The sequence below is a fragment of the Macrobrachium rosenbergii genome, chromosome 23, assembly GCF_040412425.1.
Source record: "Macrobrachium rosenbergii isolate ZJJX-2024 chromosome 23, ASM4041242v1, whole genome shotgun sequence".
Taxonomy (NCBI): Eukaryota; Metazoa; Arthropoda; class Malacostraca; order Decapoda; family Palaemonidae; genus Macrobrachium; species Macrobrachium rosenbergii.
In genome coordinates, this window is record NC_089763.1 from 17571229 (window position 1) to 17588134 (window position 16906).

Here is a 16906-nt window from a genome sequence, read left to right on the forward strand (position 1 = left end):
GAGAGGAAGAAGGCCAATCATCCCATTAACTCTCACTTTGATAACCAACACCTTAGGTAAGATACAAACCGTCCTGCTAGGGGCACTGGATGAGCTACACAACTTGTCGAGCAGCCACCACCGTACCCAAGGAAAAAGTGTCCAAGGACCTATGGGCAACGTCCTGCAGATAAAAGGATGTGAAGGTCTTTGGCAAAGCCATGTACCAGCCATCAGTATCCTATGAACTGACAAGTTCTTTTTGAAGCGATGAAGGGCCAAAACCAGTAACATCACGGGCTCCTGCATGCACTGTTTTGGCATCTGTAAGTAAAGAGGTACTGTATGGCTTGTTTAATCACTTCATGTAGTCAAAAGATTGTGTTCTTGGACACTTCTTTTTTGTTACGTTCTGTACTAACAAAAAGTCTTCGACATTCAAGTTTGACATATTGAGTCCTTTTTAGATAGCTACTCAGTACCCTGCCAGGACATAAAAGTAATTTGTTTGGGCTGTTACCAACCAACTCTCCAAGGGAGGGGATTAAGAATGACTTGAGCCTGTCATCGTGAACCGAGGGATTTTGAGTCTTAGCTACGAATACCAGGACAAATTCAAAGACTATAGACCCCCAACCCCTCGAGTGTTTAACATTAAAAGTCCATGAAGTTCACCTACTCTCTTTGATGAAGTCAAGGCCAGTAAGAAGACTGTTTTGAGGGTTAAATTTCTGTCTGATGAACCCTGTAAGAGTTCATATAGAGCACGAGTGAGGCTGCCGAGTACCAGGGTCAAATCCCAATTAAGAGGCTTAAGATCTCTCGGGGAACAGGACTTCAAAACTTTTGAGAAGCATAGAGATTTCCCATGAGGCAGAAAGGTCTAAGAACTAAATCTAGAGCAGCTCTGTGTGTACCCCTTGACAGGTGACACAGAGAGTAGCTTCTTCCCATGGAGGAATACAAGGAAGTTTGCTGCTTGCTAAATAGAAATTCTGACTGAAGAGAAATTCTGTTGATGACACTAATCACAGTAGACAGCCTATTTTCCCTGGTAACAATTATAGATGATCTTCTGAGATAGCCAGACATCTCTGTTGCTGCTCTGCGAGAAAAGCCTTTCGCTCGCAGGAGATACTGGATAGTCACCAGCCGTGAGGAGATAGGGAACCATTACTCTTTCCTGAAGTGCTAGGAAGGCTGCTTTTAGCTCCAGGATGTTAATGTGAAGCTGTTTGTCTTGGTGATCCCACACCCCTGAAGCCAGAAGATCTTTCAAGTGTGCTCCCCGACCCTCGTTCAAGGCATCTGAGAACAGAAGAATCTCCAGAGGGGAAAGTGAAGAGGCACTCCTATGGTCAGGTCCTAGCCGTCCAGCCACCATGCTAAATCCTGTCTCACTTCTTTCGAGAAAGGAACCTGGAAGAAGGGAGGATCCTTTGAAGGGGGTGAAAACTCTTGCAATCTCCACTGAAGGGATCGAAGGTGGAGACGTCCATGAGGAATGAGCTTCTCCAGGGATGACAGGTGACCTAGAACAATCTGCCACTGGTGTGCTGGCTGCTTTTGTCCAAAGGAAGGACTGAATGACAGGCCTGAACTTGTTGATGCGTTGGTCTGATGGAAAGACCCTTGTCACTGTTGTGTTTATATGCATGCCCAGGTAAAAGATCCTTTGGCTGGGCTGAGTTTTGACTTCTCCAAATTTATCACTATACCTAAGCTGTGGCAAAATTGGAGTTGATGGTCCCCGTCTTGGATTAACTTTACCCAAGAACTTGCCAGGACCAACCAGTCACTGAGGTATCTCAGGATGCATATCGTGTGAGAGTGGGCCCATGTTGAAACTAGGGCGAACACACTTGTGAAAACCTGTGGGGCAGTTGAAAGGCTGAAGCAAAGCACCTTGAATTGGTAAACTATATCTCCCAGACTGAAGTGAAGAAACTTCCGGGAAGATTGGCGGATTGGAATCTGGAAGTATGCATACTTCAGGTCTATTGTGGGCACAGAGTCGTTCTTCCTGGTGGCTGCTAGAACTGTGCGAGGAGTTTCCATCTAGAACCAAGTCTTTGTAATGAAAAGGTTGAGAGTAGATAGGTCTATGACCAGTCTCCAGTTGCCCAATGCTTTCGGAACCAGAAAGACATGGCTGTAGAAGCCTTGGGATTGATCCTTCACGACTCCACAGCTTCTTTTTCCATCATTTTCCTCACTTCCTCTTGGAAGCTGGATACTTCAGTAAGCCTTAAGAATATGTTCCTTGGTGAAATGGACAGTTGGAGGGGGGAGGAGGAAACTCGAATGGAAGTACATATCCCACCCGTAGAATATCTACTACCCAGGTCTCCGCTCCGTACTGCTGCCAAGTTGCCCAGTGGTCTGCCAGGCACCTCTCCTCAGAAGGCAGCGAGTGGGGAGGGGCACCCCTTCTACCGTCTTCCTTCTCTAGCCCTGCCTCTTCTCCCGGGTTTTGAAGAGCAGTGCTGAAAAGGACGCTGCCGAGGAGTTTTCTTAGTTGGAGTAGGAGAAGGTTGGCGGCCCCTACGAGGGCCTGTCATGCTTTTTCTTTCAGGCAAAGTGTACAGAGCCTGAGATCTGGGCTTAGCTATGTTAGCATGAGAAGAACCAGAAGATTTAGAGACGGCTTGGAGCACAAGACGGTCATTGCTGTCAGCTCTCTGTCTGTCGACTGCCGCATCAACCTGGTCCTTAAGAAAGAGAGATGAGGAGCTTAGAATATCTCCATTTCTCAATGCTAAGGTGAAAGCTGTGCCAACAAATCTGGAGACCTTAGAGAGGGCAGAATCTCTCCTCTTCAGTAACCAATTGGCCCACATATTTGCTGTTAAGTAGGCCAAGTATGAAATAGTCTTGCTGCCAGACTGCAACAGTCTAAAGAAGGTGGCACCCTCCTCACTGTCACTAACCATGGAGGCAGGAGAGATCTTGCCCACTGTTGTCTACCATAGGTCAGACCGTGAAACCGCCTGAAACGCCATAGAAGCACAGATCTCCATTGTAGCCAACTCTTGGTGTGTGAAGGTGCTTTCCATGTTAAATTGGTCTAATGATAGGTCTGGGCTTTATTGAACTAGGTCTGGATCCATTTTTCGTGCTTGTAATGCAGCCTTGGGGATTACATGGAAACGTCTATGCCGTGGAAGTGGTGGAGTGAGCAACTTACAAGACCTACTAGATGAAGTGAATTGTCCTGTCCAGAGACGAGAATTCACTTGGTTGAGAATGTAGTCAGCATGATTAGAGCACAGCAACCCCAAAGATGCCTTTCTTTCTTGGGCCCAGCAAGGGCTTCTAGACCCAAAGAAAAATCTGAAGTGGTAGCCAAGTCTCTTCAGCCAAGTCATTGTACCCATGAGTGAGTACAACGACTTCTGCGTAATTTGTTATATGTCCTTGATTGTCTGCATCTAGGGGGAAAGGACCTTCTACTTCCGGTCCACAGTGTTCTTGATCCCTCCTGTCAACTGAATCGGAGGTAACAAAAACATCTTTGTTAATTCCTGGGGGATAAGCTCACTCAAGGCCTAACACCTTGGGAGCATAGAGTTCTGCAGAATGAGAAGGTGTCTTGTCTTGATCACGTTCCCGTTTATGAGAATGGGAGTGTGTACTACGAGGAGGAGAGGAAGGCTGTGGTTGGTTACACAGCTGTTTAGGGCTCCTGGAGAATGATCACAGCCTTGTGAGCAAGAGAGTGGATCACGGTCCCGTCTGTGAAAACGGGAACAAGTATAATGGGGAAATGACAGCCGTGGATGTTTACACAACTTTGTAGGGCTCTCATTGTGTGGAGAAAGTTCATGGCCTCGTGAGTGAGAATGCAGGCTATGAGATGTAAGAGAAGAATGGTCCCGGTCCCTCAACACTGACTTCTTAATGGGAGCCTTGTCATCATTCTTCACAGACGTGGCAAAAACACTCATTCCTTGAGCAGGACGAGTAGAAGACGAGATAACTGTGATTACTTGTGGAGAAATCTGATCTGCAGATTCATGGTTCTTACAGGAGACTTCTTTTGATGCGTGTGCTGCCACAAAGGAGTCGGTAACTGGCAACGTTTATCGGCTAAAGCAGAACACGGATGTGTGACTTGATAGGAGCACGTCTATGCACAGCAGGAACAGGTTCGACATGGACATATCTAGCAGAACGGTGATCGGCTGCAGGAGAAGTGGAGCGTGAATCCGGAGAGGGCCTGCAAATCTTCTTACGTGGAGGTGCTGTGAAGTCTTTCTTCTTCCAAAGTCTGGTAGTGATGGAATGAATAGACAATGAGGAAGAAGAAGAAGACAAAGACTAAGCGGAAGATCTACATCTCTTCTTCAATTTCATCAACTTGGTCCGACCTTACTTCAAAAAAGCACCTTCAACTCTAGCAACTTGTTCCAACAGAGCTTGAACAAGAGAGTCGGAAGCAGCAGACATAGAAGGCTCAGGAATGGAGGCCAATGGAGGTGTCACGGCTGATGACGGTGTGGTGTAGGATGAGGGAAGAGCAGCCGTGGAAATGCAGGAAGAAGTCACAGAAACCTTAGCTTTGGAAGCCGTCATGGCGGAAGACATGAAGAGAGAGAGAGAGAGAGAGAGAGACCAACCCCAATAGAACAGTAACAGCTACATCAATTACAAGATCTCCCAAACCCCTCCTGGAATCATCTAAAGATGAAGCAACAGAAGAACAAGGAGTAAAATCTTCCTGAGAAGAAAATGCAACAAGAGAAGATTTTGGCATGGAAGAGGTAAAACCAGAAGGAAATGGAGGTGTCTGCCGCCACTGGAGGTGCGAAAATTTCCCAAGACGGAGCAACCAATTTCCTCTTTTATCTCCTCTTCTTACCAATATTCTTCCATTGCTCTGGAAACCAATTATGATACTCGGAACAGGGATTACTTACATTACAATCATTATATCTGCACCTGCTGCAAATGGTATGTAGGCCTGTATCCAAGGAGAAGCTAAATAACAAGAGCATGGGTTATTACCAATGCCCGGGCAGTTTCTCTTTGGCCTGGATTGCTTAGATGATTCATGGGTTTGCATTTTCTGGGAATGCAAAAAAACCACACAGATAGCACATAACACAGAATCACACAACAAATAAGAGAATGAAAAACCAGAACGCCAAGGCGTAAGATAGAACAACATAACACAGAATCACACAACAAAAAAGAGAATGAAAACCCAGAACGCCAAGGCGTAAAGTGGGCAGGAAGAGCTATAAACAACTGGCTTCTGAGTGAGAAAGATACCGATTGTCTTGCTTGGAAGGCGGTTAAGAGAGAACTGAAGCATCACAGCATTTGCTAGGGGAAAACCAGGTCAGGCTCGCCCACCTCTTTCCCCACTGGCTATCTCCCGTTGTCACCAAACCTTGTGCTATTAATAAACCAGACTCCTGCTAGGTGCTTGAGAAAATCCCCTTACATTAAGATCAAGGGTTTGTTCTGTATATGAACAACTTAAATTATCTTAAGACTTGAGTAAAGATTAGACTATTATCTAATAGTCACCTTACCTTAGGACTTAGGTAAAGGTTAGACCATCATCCAGTAGTTCACACCAAGATAGTCCAGACATATCCTAACATCTTGACAAAATTATAAACTCTACTTTTCTGTTACCAAAATCAAATACAAGATATCTACAGGAAGACCTCAAGCTAAAACAAGCTCTACTGCATTGCTTCCCTAATTCTGACTATTACTTCTAAATCTCATTACTTTTACTCAAATTTAAGCTTCACAAAGTTGTCAATAAAGCTTTGTATTCTTGACATTTGTCAGTAATTCTGACATTTGGAAGTCCTGAAATGAGCTTGCACTTAATCTCCATCCACCTGCTCAGATGAATAGCTAATTATAAACAGACACTTGCAAAATATAGCTTTTAACAGGTGACCAACAATTTGTAACTATTGTTACCAAGCATATCAAGGAATACAGTATTGTAGTTATTAAATCATTCCCTACATCTATAGCTAAAGTCAAATTTTTTTGTTGCCTTTTAAAAAAAATATGGAATTACAGGCAACCAAATAAGAGGCACTGAAAATTTCCATAATGCATCTAGTAGGCACTGATTATAAGGATCTGAACCTCTTCAGACAAGTGCAATTTTTTTTACCATTTTCATTTTTGAGTATGAAACAAACCATACTGTATTAATGTCTCTTACTAGAATAATACTTCCTCCTCTTAGTAACCTCAGATGCTGAGTCATTCAATAAATCTGTTCCAACCAGATCATCCCTTAATTAATAAGGCTTCAACACAGTTTCCTGAAGATCAATCTGAGATACACAAGGCAACAGTTCAAAACAAAACTTAAAGAGTTAGATATTGTCCTTAGCAATATCTTCAGATGGCATCTGCTAATATTTTGATGGTTTCCAATGCAAGGTAAAAGAGCTTTGTACATGATAATATAAAGAAAATAAAAAACTGAAGTTAATTCAGCAGCTAAATCTACCTGTTATAACTACTTGAGCATTTTAAATATTATTTGGATTATTTATAATTTTTATATACAGCATTTTGTGCTCTGTCGTTTCACATGGCTCTGTTCAGAATTTTTCGTAGATTTGCCATCTTACATCCAAACCTAACAGACAGAAGTGAATTTACTTGTAGGGTACCTTCTAATGTCTTGGCATTGATGCAAAAGTATACGTGGCTTTTCTAAATGCATTTCATTATTACAAATAGACTAACTGACAGTAATAAAATGATGAAGCACTTAATATTTTGTTTTTTAGACACCCAATTTCTTCTCATACTCTTTTAGTTGCTCAACAAAACCTGTGTTAGGTCTAATGAATGATCTTTTGGTCTTGACAAATTTAAAAGCCTCCTCATAATTCATACCATAATATCTCATAAGGTAAGCAATGACAACAGAAGCTGAACGGGATACTCCAGCATTACAGTGAACTAAGACACACCCACCACCTACTACAACATTATGAATAAAATCACAACACTCGTCTAGGATGTCAATAATACGACAAGAAGGGGTATCCAGTACCTCTTTAGTTTTGTATGTGAACCATCCTTCAAACAAGTTGTGTATTCCAGTAGCAACATTAAGGATATGAGTTATTTTATTACCAGTTAAGATGTCAAGATCATGGGCAACATCCTGAGATCCAAGGATAACCCCATTCAGGATGCGGGTATACCTGAGGTCTGGTTTTGTGTCTACAACAAAGCCAGGGCTGACTTTTGAAAGAGGAGTTACAACCTGGGATCCATCGGCCTTTAATTCTTCAATTCTTGATTGACCATCTGGGGTGGTAACTTGTGTGTGGGTGTGACGTAATACACTACGCTTAGCAGACAACTGCTCAGCTAAACTAGCCATTTTTATGAAGTTAAAAATATGATTTCACTTCAAGTTTTCTGCAAAGAAAGTCCTTTAAATTTCACTAAATAACTGAGGTACTGATTGCTTCAATACAGTAACTGTCTAACTGAGGAACTATTAATATTGGTGTTGTTTTATAGAAAAATAAAGGTGTAAAAGTACTGGACTATAAAAAATGCCTATTAAATAAAAATGAAAAATAAAATCAACTACAGTATAGCTTGCAGCAAGAAAAAAGTTTACTTACTGCCTTTCATACCTGAGGAACAACTTTTTTCAAGGATCTATAGAGTACTTTTCTCTTGTATGTTACCCTGGTGAAAGCTTTCTTCAAACACTTCTGAGGGATATTTTACTTGCAACAGATATAATCCACAAGCTGGCACTGGGGAAACCCGTGTGTTCCAGTTCTGAGGTGCAGGGTTATCAAGCATTGCCTGAATACAATCTAATGATATTTTTCCTTGGGCAACTCCAACTGCAGCTCCAACAATCCTGCGCACCTGAAATAAATGCAATGCAATTACTCTTTAAAAATTATTTTCAGAAATAAATATATCTGTCAGGGCATTTGTGTGAAATTTAGAAGCGCTCAGCATCAACTGATGACTTTAACGTCTGACTTTGTGGGTGGTTATGAAGTATCTTATACCTGGGACCTTGCCTTCTGATTCTGGACGTGTACAAATGAACACAACAGTAATATTTAAAATAAGGCAACAGAGTTAGTATGAAACAAATTACAAACAACACCCTTTAATAGATGCATTCTACCACAAACATAAAAATAAAATGTATACTTAAGAATTAAGGAATAGTCACATAACTTGCATCCAGTTTGACTTCACATGAGAGGTAACATTTCTCTTTGTAGTGTTTTATTATTATTATATTGTTAAAGTAGTTTAACCAGATCACTGAGCTGACTTTAAGCTCTCATAGGGCTGTCCCAAAGGATTTGAATAAAATCCCAGGTCTAGGTCAGAAGCCAAGCTCTGGGACCAAATAGTTCATTCAGTGCGATGATGAATGACTAAAAATTAAACTAAAAACTGCACAAAGGCACACGCTTCCACATTGGAACACATGCACACAATAAATAAATTTTCCTCACATTTCCATACATACACTAAAAAAAATTTTATAAAAAATATTTAAAATTCAGAGTATGTTAAGTAACATTTTAAAATTTTTTTAAAATTCAATAAACCCCCTAAGGGTTTTCGTATTTTCATCTTTTACTTATGTTTATTTTATTTTTTTTTGCTAAATATAGCTCTTCATAAACATCAAAATTGGAATGACTGAAAATTGGAATGACTGAAAATGCAGAAGATTCTGACAAAATTTCCCACACTGATTTATTTCCAAAACTTGACAGTCGTTGCTGGTCATAGTTTGGGCACTCACATAACACGTCTAACTGTTATTATCACCTTGCACTCTGAGCACTCAGGAGCAGGGCCATGCAGACTGCTCATCAAGTGTCCATGTGTCAGATGAGTATGGCTTATTTGGAGACATCAGAATTACTTGCGCACATCTCTCTGATATGATGAACTCCATTTTCTAACATCAGGTTATATTTGTTTTAATTTATTATTTTCAGGTTCTTCATTCCATATATATTGCCATTTATTTATAATATCCACCTTTATCTGTGTTACATAATCAATAACAGGGATATTTACATATGATCTTGTTATGGGTTGCTTCTTTGGCTGCTCTGTCAGCCTCTTCATTTCCTTTGATCCCTATGTGGGCAACATATTTCTACATTTTCCCCATTATTATATACCTTATTAAGTAACAATTTAATCTGTTGTATGATATTTTTTGGTTTGTAACTCTGAATAGTTTCTATAGTGCTTCTCGAGTCACTAATTATTTTTAATGAATAGTTCCTATAGTGCTTCTCGAGTCACTAATTATTTTTAATTATTTTTATGGCTAATGCAATTCTGCAAAGCTCTGCTGTGAATACTGAAGCATTATTAGGTAAAGAGAATTGATACATTTTGTCTTGGGATACTGCAGCATATCCTGCACTATGTTCTAATTTAGATCCATCTGTGTATACTGCGTAATGTGGACCTTTTCGGCTTATATGCTCTATTGTATGTTGTCTATGGTGTTCTGGTGTATATGAGTAACTTTTTTTATAAATATGTTAAGTGTGTACAAATTCTCTTTTTATTCACTGTCCAAGGAGGAGGTAATTTTACTGTTGAAGGTAACTGTAAATTCATATTCAGCAAATCAAACAATCTTCTAGCTCTAACTGGGAAAGGTGATGGATGACTGTTTATAAATACATCTCTTAATTCAAACAGTTTTTGTGTTGGAGAATCACTTGTCTGAATTCTCATTGTTACTAGCTCTACATGGAGAGAGAGAGGTAGTTCACTACATTCAACTTGTAAAGATGAGGTTGGTGATGATCCAAAGGCTCCTGAACATATTGTAAGGCCTTCGCTGTGAACAGGGTCTAATGTTTTCAGCGTTGCGTCTGAGCTTAGCCATATATTTTGCTTCATAATCAATGATAGACAGCACTGTTGCTTTATACAGCACTGTCAGGGTATGTCTTATTGGCTCCCTAAGTAGTATTTGATAGTTTTTTAATTAGATTTAATGCTCTTTTACATTTTGATTTCACATATGTTATGTGGGCTTTCCAGTTTAAGTGAGTATCAAATACTAATCCCCAAAATTGTGCTGTTTGGCCAATTGGTATACTATGGTTTCTGATTTTCAAATCCATTTCTTAACCTTTTTTCCACTTTTTACCTTTATAAAACATTATTGCTTGAGTTTTATCTATGGAAAATTTAAAGCCCACAGATGAAGCCCATTCACCTATTTTTATTATGCTTTTATAATGATTCGTTCTGCATGTTTTATTTGAGATGCTAAATAATATATGGCAAAATCATCCATATACTGGTTACTTTTAATTCCAATAAGTAGATTATTACCGATACCATTTATTGCTAAAGTAAACAGTGTGCCACTAATGACGCTTCCTTGTGGAACACCATTTTCAAGTGGAAATGTTCTGGACAAAACATCATCAATTCTCACCTGAAAACTGCGATCTGTCAAAAAGTTTTGGATAAACGTAGGTATATGTCCACAGATGCTGTCGCAGGATTTTCTGTGGAACCTATCTATAAATTATTCATGGGAAAACTCGCCCATTCGCAGATTTTTTTCTTAGAGCAATATTCTGTATTTTCATATTATTTTCGTGGCTAAATACTGTACTGTACCTACACACATTTTATGATAAAATAATGATTTACACTACTAATTTTCAAATATTAATAATGAGTTTAATATGATTAAATAGTATTAGTAAATAAAAAAAATTCAAAAAGGCAAAAAAGTGATGAAACCACAGTCAGGAGATACAAAGGAAGGCGTAGGGCTTTACGCCACAACCTGATAAATTATGATGAAAGCAAAAAGTAGAAGTAGAAGTCTTTTCTCACTCAGTATAGAAAGCGAGTGCCATTCTTAATTGCACAACGCTAACCATACCTGAAGACGTACACACGGCACTTCTTCAAGCAATACAATGTGAAGACATAATAGCAAATGTAATCCACTCAGAAGCACTTGATCATATAAACGCAACTCTTCTTTGGCAGTAAAAAAAAAAAATTTTTTTTTCTTTTTTCTTCTTTGTCATTAAGCATAATATGGTGAACTCATCCCAGTTGTTGCTGTTGCAGAGACTAGAGTAGCCTAATGTTCAACAAAAACCTGGGCCAGGTCAGTATTGGGTGGTACTGGAATCAGGTCCCTTGCTTAATTTTCTCATCAGCGGTGGTTCATTCAAACCAAAGCGTTTCCTATATGCTTATTATAATGGCACTCGCTTTCTATACTGATTGGGAAAAGATTCCTACTTCTACTTTTTGCTTTCATCATAATTTATCAGGTTGCAGAGTAAAGCCCTATGCCCTACCCCTTTTCCTCTTATCCCCTGACCTCCATATCTCTCTTGTGGCCGGGCTTTATTACCCCTTTTGTGATTTCAGCACTTTTTTGCCTGTGATTTCAATCCTTTTTTTCAATGGCAACACCCCAGATTGAGAAAAATGTGGTAACAAAGGAATGGGGTTGTTCAGCTTTTAGATATAGTTTTCTTGGACCTATGTGGCTTCTCCCTGATAATGGTCAGCTCAGCTTGTCTGCTGAGTAATTATACAATTATATATATATACATATACAGTATATATATATATATATATATATAATATATATATATATATATATATATATATATATATATATATATATATATATATATATATATATATATATATAATATATATATGTAAGTGTGTGTGTAAACTATGGTATGTTAATGATCGCGAAAACCAAACCCATGCAGGCAAAGTCAACATGTAATAATTTTTAACCCTTAAGGGATGGGCTAATATAAATCATGCAAACCTCCAGACCAGGCAAACTTTAAGGTTGGCCGATTTAAGAAAAAACACACCAATGGAAAGTAGAAGATATGCAAATGCACAGGGTGTAAGAAAAAGAAATTCTCAAAAATTTTCCCAACCTTCCACAGGAAGTGGAAGGTGACTATTTACAACCCTGTGTGAGGCCTCTTTTACAAAATACTTGTAAATTTTACCAAGTTATACATGTTTTTTCTAATAATTTTATTTTACTTTATAAAATTATAATTACAGCTTATGCAGTATAATAAGAGATAAGAACTAAAATCAGTAACAAATTCTGAGTATATTTGTTGTAAAATATTTACTGAGATCAGGAGATGGAGTAACTTTTTTTGGAGGTATACATGTTTTTCTAATATTTCTTTGCACTTTTTGCAAAATTACAATTATAACCGACATCATATCAAAAGGATAAGAACTAAAGCCCACAGAATCGCTGTGTATATTTATGAGCAAATAAATAAAAAGACATCATGGGACAGAGAGGAGCAAGACATCTCCCCATCAAGTCAAGAACAATACTGATCTCCCTGAGATGCCCACTGACTGAGCTGAGCTGTGTCTAAAATTGCCAACAGTTGTTTATCGGCCAATGAAGTGTTGGAAACTTTCCCGCTCGATATAGCTGAATGCGGCATGTAACATTAATACTCATATGAGGATTCCCGTCCATCACCCAGAACTTGTTATAGATACTCATATGAGGATTCCCGTCCATCACCTATAACTTGTTACAGATACTCATATGAGGATTTCCGTCCATTAAGGATTAATTAAGACTAGACCACCCATGACCTGTTGGGTCACCTTTTTAGTTACTACATTTTTAACACAAGGCCCAAACCCATATGCATACCCATAGCCATATCTGTACCATATATATAACCATTTCCATACCATACCCATATCTATACCATACCCATACCCATATCTGTGCCATACCCATATCCGTACCATACCCATATCCATACCATACCCACATCAGTACCATATCAATACCATACCCATACCTGTACCCATAACCATACCTGTACCATACCCATACCCATAACAATATCCATGCCCATACCAATATCCATACCATACCCATATCCGTACCACACCCATACCCAATGGTAAATTAACCCCACTAATATTAGTCAGCAAAAGTCTACGGGCAGCACCAGCCCCTTTTACCTTCCAGTGTGCAAACAATCATACAAACGAACATTTTGGAATTTCAGTAATATACTAGACCATCCATATTTTTTTATTAGTACATTTTTAACAAATGGTCCATACCCATGCCCATGTCTGTATCATACCCATATCTATACCATACCCATACCTATGCCCATACCCATATCCGTTCCATACTCATACTCATATCCATAATATACCCATATCCATATCCATACCATAACAATACCTGTCCAAACCCATATCCGTATCCATACCCATGCCCAAATCCATTCCATACCCATATCTGTACTATACCCTACCCATACCTATACCATGCCAATGCCCATACTCATATCCTTACTATACTCATACCCATCTTGATACCATATGATTCCCATACCCATACCCATATCTGTACCATACCCAATCCCATACCCACAGCTAAATTAGTCCTACTAATAATAGTCAGCAAAAGTCTACAGCAGCACCAGCCCTGTTTATGGGGTAGGGGGAGGGAAGAGGAGGGTGAGGGGGGGAAGGAGGATGGGGGGGAGAGGGAAGAGGAGGGGGTGAGGGGATGGAGGATGGGAGGGAGAGGGAAGAGTGAAGGGGTGAATGGGAGGGAGGAAGGTGGAAGGGGTAGTAGGAAGGTGAGGGGAGGATGGGAAGGGGAGAGAAGAGGGAAATGGAGGGGAGGAGGAGAGGGGAAATGTAAGAGGGAGGGGGAAGGGGGGGAGGATAGAGGAAGGGAAGGGGGAGGGGAGGAGGATGGGAGAGGTACAGGGATGGAAGGAAGAGGGAAGGTGAGTGGGAGGGGAGTCAGCCAGGTTCTCTTAACACCACTTGCTATTTACACACATCACAAAAACAGCCTCTCTTCTAATGTTGTGAGCAGTCTGTGCCTGAGCATCAGGAAATTTGAATTTTGGGGGCTAATTTGAATGGCCCACTGTACCTTTAAAATTCATTATTTCAAAAACAAACCCCGAAAGGCACCCCTCCAGGATACAATCTTTAAGAACACTAAGTTTCATGGCTGTATCTTTTACTGTTATTGCTCCACAGGTATGTTAGGACACTCACCCACCCACCCACACCCTACCACATCCCCTGAATGCCAAAAATCGATATCTGGATCTCTAGAATGGTTTAGTGGATTTTGATGAAATTTGGCATGATTAGAGACCTTAGTGGGAAACCTCTAAAGCCAGAGTTTCATCCCAGTTGGTTGAATATTTAGAGAATTTTTATGCATGTGTAATATTTACTGTATATTTCCGCTTATAAAACGACCTTTAAATCATAAAATTCACCCCTACTAATTGGGGGTCGCCTTATACTGTAAAGTCCCCGCTGAGCGGGTTTTCTGTGGTGACTACCCGTTTTCTTTGCCTCTTTGATTTGCCGCTCCTAGATTGGCGGGTCACGTACATCCAGTCAGACCCAATCATTTAAACTGTGTATATGAATATTTACCTGTCTCCAATTTGTATATCATGTGTTCCTCTTTCTCAGGTATCAGATTGTATTCAACTCATTTTCTGTCCATTTGTATAACTCAAAGTGCATTTGTTCATTGTATTTATTGTTAATTGTTACTGACCTCAGGTCACCCTTGTTCTAATTGTATCCCGCGGCGTGACATCAGTCCGCCACTGTATAAACCACCTGGGTCACCAATAAAGCAGCAGTAACCTTATCCTGCTCATTTCTTTCGCACCTGTTAAAGTGGTGACCCCGGAGTGGTTCCCAGAGCCATTAGCGGACTCACACAGCGACTCAGTTTTGGCTCCAGGAACTGCCCACGTCCCTAGCAGACTCATTATGGCGCTGTAACCAGTGTTCAGTTGTGCTGACTCTCGTCGGCAAATCACCAGCGTCATTAACGGACTCACACGGCGTGCTTCCAAGCGCATATTGACGTGAGTATCCCACTCCAATTAAGAGGGCTAGAGTGAGCATGGACGCAGATATCCCCTCCCTCATTCAGTTAAATGCTAACCTTGTGGATTCAGATGTTTACCTCCCGCCCATTTCACCCATGCCCGCCCCCGCGCCGAGGCTCTCGCGCTCCTCCACACCACAGCCCGCGCCCCGCACGTTGCCCTGCCCGGGGCTCTGCCTGGCAGGACAAGCAAAAGCCGCCCTCACCATAAAGCTGCCGCCTTTCACTCAGGGGAACCCGTCAGCGTGGCTGTACAGGGTCGAGAGACAGTTCAGGCTGGCAGAACTCAATGACGAGGTACTGCAAGCTGACACAGTACTTAACGCCCTAGTGGAGGAGATCTACAAAAACTCATCCACGTGGGTGTCCGCCACCACGCCCCCTCACCTACCACCTCCTAAAGAAGTCCTCCTGAGACCTGCTCCCTGCTGGTCGCCGGGAGATGCCAGACGCCCTGGACCTTGTCATCAGCCGCCAGCAGGATCAGGCGTCATGGGTCATGGGCATGATCCGGGACCTCCTCTCCCCGACACCGACGGCAGCGGGAGGCAATCCGAGATAAGCCTGTCGTGGGAGCTGCTCCTCCGTCAGCTCCTCCCAGAGGTCCGTACTCAAATCCTCAAGCCCTACCATGCCCCGCCGGGTCCTGATCAGCCGCGGCGCAGCAACTTAACTGACTCCGCCAAAGGCAGTGAAGCGGGAATCAGCGCCCGCACAACCCATCAATGCCATTCAACAGGAGGAGGGTGCAGAGGAGGAGATAAGCGCCATCACCAGGAGGCGCCCACCATATCACCACAGGTGGAACCCCTTGCTACTACCACAAGCGGTACGGCAAGGACGCCTGGAACTGTCAACCACCATGTTCATTCACCCGTCCAAAAGACGGGGGAGGCAGCAGCCAGCAGGACAGGCTGCCATGGCAACAGAAGAACCCAGGAGCCCAGAGCCATTAGGCTTCTATGTCTGCGACACTGTCTCCGGCAGGATGATGTTGGTCGACACCGAATGGCCGTTAGATCAATCTTTAAGCTGTCCAGAGAGGGACATAGCGTTTATCGGACCGGCTGCCTTCCCGACGGCCATAATGGGTCCCCATCCTCTCCTACGCACCAGGCTCCTGTTGATCTCCATCCTGGTCGGAGGTATTCCTGGGACTTCATCATCGCAGATGTAAGGACCCCACTCCTGAGTGCGGATTTCCTTGCCCACTTCGGGCTGGCAGTCGACGTCGGTCGCAAGCGTCTCCTCGATACCGACTCCTGCCAGTCCCTCCTGCTAGCAACGGGACCCAGCGTGCCTACCATCTGCTCCATCGCCCCCCACCAGTACTCACAGCTGCTGAAGGAGTTCCCCAAGGTATTCAGGCCCGAATCCGCCAGGTACCCGGGGCCCCAGCTAAACATGGCATCTACCACCACATAAAAACGAAGGGCCCCCCTACACACGCAAGGTTCCGGAGGCTTCCCCCCGGCGCCTTCAGGAGGCCAAGAACGCCTTTGCCGAAATGGAACGGATGGGAATATGCAAGAAGGCCTCCAGCCCATGGGCCTCCCCTCTCCACATGGTGCAGAAACCGGATGGCTCCTGGAGACCTTGCAGCAACTACAGGCGACTCAACCTCGCAACGGAACCTGACCATTACCCCCTGCCGAACATGCAGGATCTCTCGGCCTCCTTCCACGGGGCCAAAATATTTTCTAAGTTGGATCTTTTGAAATCTTACTTTCAGGTACCGGTTGCTCCAGAGGATACCCCAAAATCCACCATCATCACCTTTCGGGTCCTACATTTTCGCCTTCTCATCTTGACCTGAGGAACAGCGGGCGACCTTCAACGGCTCATGGACAGCATCATGGGGGACCTGAAGTTCTCGTCTGTTACGTGGATGATATCCTTATATTTCCAGGTCCCCACAAAAGAGCACCAGCGGCACATCCGGGCAGTCCT

At 42.2% G+C, this 16906-nt stretch overlaps 2 protein-coding genes across 7 annotated transcripts in view; both read right to left on the bottom strand.

Moving 5' to 3' along the window:
* The window catches only part of LOC136851317 (tRNA pseudouridine synthase A), a 73694-nt gene that overhangs the window by 1746 nt on the left and 55042 nt on the right, over positions 1-16906 (bottom strand). For 3 of the 6 annotated variants that reach the window (XR_010856840.1, XM_067125330.1, XM_067125327.1), the window contains one exon: positions 7614-7869. Coding sequence is in view for 5 of the 6 variants with exons in the window: in XM_067125330.1 (XP_066981431.1) it covers positions 7651-7869 (219 nt within the window). In the remaining variant the exon portion in view is untranslated. Of the gene's footprint in view, positions 1-4409; positions 7870-16906 lie in introns of those variants that run through there. The other 3 variants (XM_067125326.1, XM_067125328.1, XM_067125329.1) reach the window with 2 other exon arrangements.
* Positions 3354-7363, bottom strand: LOC136851319 (dual specificity protein phosphatase 19). Its single transcript, XM_067125332.1, has one exon. The coding sequence runs from the start codon at positions 7361-7363 to the stop codon at positions 6755-6757; it is 609 nt and encodes a 202-aa protein (XP_066981433.1). The 3' UTR covers positions 3354-6754.

Bases quoted from the DNA above. Each gene is read 5' to 3' on its own strand.
- LOC136851319 (XM_067125332.1), bottom strand. From the start codon at position 7,363: ATGGCTAGTTTAGCTGAGCAGTTGTCTGCTAAGCGTAGTGTATTACGT.